Source organism: Leptinotarsa decemlineata, unplaced genomic scaffold (genome assembly GCF_025532065.1).
Source record: "Leptinotarsa decemlineata unplaced genomic scaffold, Ldec_3_MD MMD2_tig00026314_RagTag_RagTag, whole genome shotgun sequence".
Taxonomy (NCBI): Eukaryota; Metazoa; Arthropoda; class Insecta; order Coleoptera; family Chrysomelidae; genus Leptinotarsa; species Leptinotarsa decemlineata.
Window position 1 is genome coordinate 16,995,389 of NW_027412684.1, and position 6,390 is coordinate 17,001,778.

General features: G+C 37.3%; 1 protein-coding gene across 1 annotated transcript; it reads right to left on the reverse strand.

Annotated features, from left to right (window-relative positions):
• Positions 1-1,790: 1,790 nt before the first annotated feature.
• On the reverse strand, positions 1,791-5,101 carry LOC111502221 (exoglucanase B). Its single transcript, XM_023156235.2, has 2 exons — positions 4,962-5,101; positions 1,791-3,762 (listed from the first exon to the last, which is right to left on the reverse strand). Exons 1-2 carry the CDS (start codon positions 4,969-4,971, stop codon positions 1,841-1,843), a joined length of 1,932 nt encoding a protein of 643 aa, XP_023012003.2. The 5' UTR covers positions 4,972-5,101; the 3' UTR covers positions 1,791-1,840.
• Positions 5,102-6,390: the final 1,289 nt, after the last annotated feature.

A 6,390-nucleotide genomic window follows, 5' to 3' on the forward strand; every position in this document is an offset into this window, starting at 1 on the left:
TGTCACAGAATGTCTCGGAACATAAGTAAACAGAACAGCACGCCCCTGAAATATGTCATCTTTGTTTGTCTCATCCAGGTAACAGATTCATTGTCCATTATTAGCTATAACCGATGTTGCCAAATGGTGAAATAGAAACGAGTCCCTTTAAATGTTGAATGTATTATTTCATTCCTCTTTTTTAAGTATTTAAATAATTTTTTAAAGAAAAAGGTTGAAATGATAAGTTTAAAATGCGTTGTTTTAGAGCTCTTTTATGAAAACTACTTGATTTTCGTCAAGAGGAACATTCCCCATTAAATGCAGTAGACCTGTTTAACCAATTCAAAGAATCATAAATTGGTACTTATGACAAGCGAAATAAACATTTCTGAAGATATAGATATAGTCCTATAAACGTATGTATCACTCCTCGATACAGTGTCCATACACGTTTTGATCTCTGTTAGAGTATTCATAGATGGGCTGTTTCTTCTCCGCAGGAAAGGTCTGTAGGTGATCTACTCGAATAAATTTCAGCATGGTCCTGCTGCTGGTTGAACAAGAAAAAAAGAACGTCGTATTAGCATGATGAAATCATGCATGAAGAAATCATGCTAATTCTACGGAATTTTATCATTTACATTTTCTAAACAACAAAATAAAATTTTTAATGATGCTGGTTCTTTGGAACACACAACAGTTCTAGTTCCCATCAATTGTCTCATCTGGTTAATAAAAACAATACATAGGTTGAGAGATTTATTTAGACAAGAAAGACACATAGAAAAACTAATGTAACCAAAAAACTAAGGTAAACCAAATAAAAACCTAGTAAACTTTGGAAGTGACTAAAAGACGAATTGTTTGGGTTTAATAAATTCAGTTAACTAGTATTCTCTACCCGAAGTTTCATTTGTTCTGAACGATTACAAATTGGTTCCTTTTCCCAATCATTAAAAAAAATCATACTTGAAAACACACTGAAAATGAAAAACTATGGCCTCCTTCCACACCATAATGCGCGTCTACAGTTTAAGAACACAAAAATAAAAGAAATGAATGTTTCATCTTGTAATGTTATCCAAACCGGTGCTGAAGAAGTGATAAGACGAAAGTCTAGTCCCAAAACTTCGAAGTACATCATTGAGGATGAGAGTGTATTATACAACAGATAATGTTTGTGTATTCAATTCAGAATAAGCACAGTTCCCAAATTCCAGAACTGCAACACTATTCTCTACATCTCACCAACAGAGTTGATGTCTTCAGGAGATGAAGTATAGGCTGCTTTATTCGTGTCCTGTAGACTCTCTGTTCACTTCACCTCCTGAAGACACCATCTTGGTTGGTAGAACGCGAGTTGACAAGACTGCTCTCCTATTTGGGAACAGAGTTTATTTCGAATTTATTCTACGCCAGAAGTTCTAGTTCTAGGACTTTTTCCTTTCGCGTTATTCAATGTTTATGTGAAAGTAGCTGTTTGGAAAGCTTTTTCTCTTCTAGTTTGTATCTCTAATGGAGTTTTATGTATTCTTCACATTTTCATAAAGAATTTATAATGCAGGTTTTTTTTTCTGTATTTGGAAGTTTCCAAAATTTTTGTTTTCTAATGAGGAAGAAGACGGCCAATAAGCTTTTCTCCACAAAAACTAATCTCTTTTGAAACTATATTCTTTCCAATTTGAAAAAAACTGCATTCACTCAAAATCGTAAAAAATTAAGCATTTCACAATTTACGATTCATTTATTATTTTGTCGAATCTCTGGGTATTCGCAGTTAATCAAAGTAGAGAACTTAAAGAAAAATATTACTTGCCATCATTTATTATATCGTGAAAATTATAAAACATCAGATACATTATTCATTGAATAAGAGTCCGTAAGTTCCCTGGGCAATAGCGATATCACACTGCTGCCAGAAACGATGGTAAGTGAATTTTGGAGCAGGACCGCCATTGAGATAAGCTTCAACTTTGGGCCAATCGGGGTCATTCTTGTACCATGGACGGATACCAATGAAGGTAGTGGGGGCCTTGATTTCGGTTCCATCAGGGTAGTGGCCTACCCAACCTGGGGGTACATAAACCTCTTCGTTGAATTGAGAATAAGCGTCCATAACCTCTTCCATAGCAACTCCTTTGGTGGTTTGATGATTATTCCAGATACCATCCAATAAACCCTTAGCGACAGCCTTTACTTTCTGGTCTCCGGTCTTGGCGGCGTAATAAGAGAGAGTCCTAGCCAGTGCAGAAGCAGAACCGATATCAGTACCGTATTTTTCAATAGACACGTCAACTGCTGGTGGAACGCCGGACCAGTCAAGCCATTCGGGAATCTTGTAGCTGTTAGCGTCGTAAGAAATTTCTGGGAGAACCCAATTAACCCATTTGTCCAGAAGAGGTCTCACCTTTTCATCTCCACTGACGTAGTAGTACTGGGCCAATCGGTCAGTAGACCAAGCTTGCATACCGAACCATCTGTTGGAGGGTGGGTTGTGATAAACCGGCTCCCATTCATACCACATACCGTGGAAAGTATTGTTCATTAGGTTAGCGGGCGGAGTTTCGTAACGTCCTTCATAAGAGTTTGTGGCACCACCGGCGAAAGCTCCTTCTTTAGATTGCAGGTATTCGTAGAATTCTATCTGCCTTTCGAGGGACATTTCCCAGTCAGAAACACCAGTAGGGCTTTTTGGTTTGAATTCATCAACCTTAGACATGACATAAGCCGTCATTGGGTTTTGGTAACCAAAGTGGGCATAGAAATCTGAAATTCTCCAGGCCCAGTTTCCGTAGAGGGAGCCTCCCCATGCCATGTACCAAGAGAGCAAATAATGAGCACTGTCTTTGCCATATCCTCCAGGGCAGGCATAAGTTCCAATGCAGTTTCCAATCTTTTTGAAGTATTTATCGAAGAAGGCGTAACGCAAGAAATCTCCCATTTTACTAGCCTTGGATATGGTGTCTGAAACAGCCCCCTGTTGGTTCTTATCTTTTGCCCATTGCAAAGCCCAGAAAGCTGCTTGAATAGCACGAGCCTCTGCATCAGAGGCGATAGTGTATTTCCATTGCTGTTCGTAGTGACTGTCTCCTACGAATAAGTCCAAGAAACCGTTCTGACCTCCGAATCTGAAATTGTCACAAGTAGTTTGGGGGATGGTTCTCCACACACTTTCTTGGGGACCTCTTTGGAAACTGTTCATGAAAGAAGGTCCTTCTGCTGATGGTCCAAGTTGGCACTGCCCTGGTTGATTTCCGAAACCATATTTGTTGTCGACATCTGACAACCAGTTCATGAGGTAGACGTCACTGGTACCATATGTGTTTACAAGCTCCTGGTAGATTGGATCCTGACCGACGGGTACGTTGAACTGCATTTGCGAAGGGTATTGATTGGGGTAATCTCCTTCGGGAGCGAAGGTGGCGGGTTTACCGGGGTTGTAGTAGTTGTTAGTTGGCTGAGATGCATGGTTTGGGATCATATAGGTTTCCATATTCTGCCAGGCTGCGGTGAATTTTGAAAAATCACCGTTGACCGCACCGTACATTGCTTCCAACCAGAGCCAATAACTATAGGCTTCAGATGTAGTTTGGTGGCCATAGTCAGGTGCTTCTACTATTAAAGTTTCGACCGAGTGGTAGGGAATTCCTTTTGGGGAGAAATATCCGTTTGCTGCATCGTGTATTTTGTTATACTGTTGGGTGAAACGGTTAAGGTATTCACCCCCGTTTATGAGGGAGACGCATCCCACGAGGAAAACGATAAAAGTCTTCATAACGCCTGAAAAAAAAGCAGTGTCAATAAATTTGCCATATTGTTTACATCGTCAGAAATGATTTCACCATCGTTGGATAGCAAAAGATTACAGTTTTGAATTTTGTGGTGATACATTAATAATGCTTTGTTTTCGGGTTCATCACACAAAGAAAAACAATATTCTACTTTTGGGACAAATAATTATCACACATGAGTGTATGGCATTTATTTCTATTGCAGGTGAATAACGAAGAGAAAACAGTTGACGTTTGCAATCAATCAGAGAGAGAGAGAGAGAGAGAGAGAGAGAGAAGAGATCTTGTTTAGATGATATTTTTTACTCGATACATCAAAGAAAGATAGCTTTACAAACCTGTGTCATCGACGGTTATTTTTTAAATTTGAAACTTGTTAATTACGTATTACCATCTTTTGAGTGTTTATCGTAGTTTAGTGTATTGTTTCTACAGTTTGAAACCAGTTATACTACACAAATAGTTGTTTTCACTACGTATAACTGCAGGCGTTAATCATTTCATAGTTCTTAAGTAAATTTTATATCGTTTCAATAAATTTAAACCTCAATTTATCCATTTCAAACGATATTTATGAAGTTTGCTCAAAATAATAGCTCAGTGGATTTCAGGAACAAAAGATATCCTCCATCAAAAATTAAATTGTTCCAAATGGTAGTAGCATCGATTCATTTTTATTACTTTGGCGATTCATTTTGGATGTACAAATTGGATGTGTAAGGATATGTTGAACTTATATCTTATTTTGGAATGCAATCCCTACTGCGTCGATAATTTCAAATTGTTTGAGCCAATATGGTGCCATTCAAACAATTTATTAATTTTGTCAATTGATATTTGCGATAGCCTACATGTAAAAATGTTTTTTTCAACTGAACAAGTTGCTTCCTATGTTGCTATGGATATGTCGCTTTTTTGTAATAATTATTATTCAAACTAAGTGTTTGATTTTCGGAAATCCTCGCCGTGTTCACTGTTTTGTGTATAAGTTGAAGTCCCAACCATAAGTCTATAGAAATATATCACAGAATTCGAACATTCGTAAAAGAACTTTAAAATTACGTCTTAAAAAATGACGCAGTAGAACTTTTTTCAAGTTTATACAACATTGTGATGTTTAGAAAAAATGAAAAACAAATGGGAGATACAGAAAGAAAACACTGTAATAATAATAATAATATTTCTTACCTAGGAGCATCTATCCAGAAGGCTGTGGAACTCTGTTCCCATCAGATTTTGGCTGGCTTTATATACAGAATCAGTTAACGTGCGTTTTTGAAACTATTTGAATTTGAAGTGGTATTTACGTTGAAGTGGTTCAATTTATCTATATCATTTTACAAGACGGATAACCAAAGTGAATAGAACAGTTGCAAAAAACAAAAGAATTGTGATCACTCCAATGTGATTGGAACAGTAGAAGTAGAATAACAAACAAGACCACTAGAAGCACACCAAGAAGTGTAAGTCTTCATACTGAAAGAGGAACACTGAAGAGACATCGAAATGAACTAGAAAATGAAATGTTGTAGTGAGTAGAATTATTACTCTCCACTATATCGATTGTCAACAATTTTCGGCTAATTCTTCTCTACGAATTGAAATTGAACTGAAGCCCTACCGAAACTGCCCGAAAAATTGACCAAGCATTTGGCAATTATTGTGTTACTGAACGCATTGTTCAACGTTGCTTTGCAAAATTTCGTTCCGGATATATTAGCCTCGAAGATGGGCCCCAAAGTGGTCGACCTTGACTGTTCTAAGACGAGGATTTGAGAATCCTGGTAGAGATTGACCCATCACAAACGGTTCGTGAGATGGCGGAAGAACTGGGTGTCAGCTCCATTGCGGTTTTTAATTATTTACAACTTATTGGAGAGGTCAGAAAGCTCGAAAAGTGGGTTCCCACCATTTCGGTACTTTTGCTCAACCAAAACGATCCTTTTTTGAAGAGTGGATCCTGTACGACAGTGTTCCTCATTCTTTTTGATTTAGCGACCCCTTTACAAGTTGAAAAATTCGGTCGACTCCCTTATGTCATAGAAAGACAAAGAAATAATTTAATGTAATCAAAAGACTACGTTCTGCGTTCTGATTTCTATGAAAATGGTATCAATGGAAAGATAAAAATTAATTGAATATTGTGTGTCAATAAAACTCCAGCTTCAGATCTTGTGATGAGAGTAATTAATAAATAATTAAGAAAAAAGTGCTATGTAACAGTGTTTGTACGATATGTTTTTAGAAACACTTGCGACTACGATTTTGACTGGAAAAAATGTATCGCTATTTGTAGCGATGGCGCTAAAGCTAGGACTGGCAAAAATAGCGGACACATCTGTAACATAATAAAAAAACTCCGATTATTTTTGAGTAAATTCAAATATTTGAAAAAAAATTTCGATATACATCACCTTCGCATCATGTATTGTATTTTTGATCTTCTACCTATAGAAGTAATCATGGAATTACTAGGATGCTGTGTACGTAACTGTTATTTCCAACTGAAGGACGAATTCTTTACACAAGATGAGGGACTGCCAATGGGTTCGCCACTTTCACCAGTCATAGCCAACATATATATGGAGTGGTTTGAAACTCTAGCCATTGAAGAAGC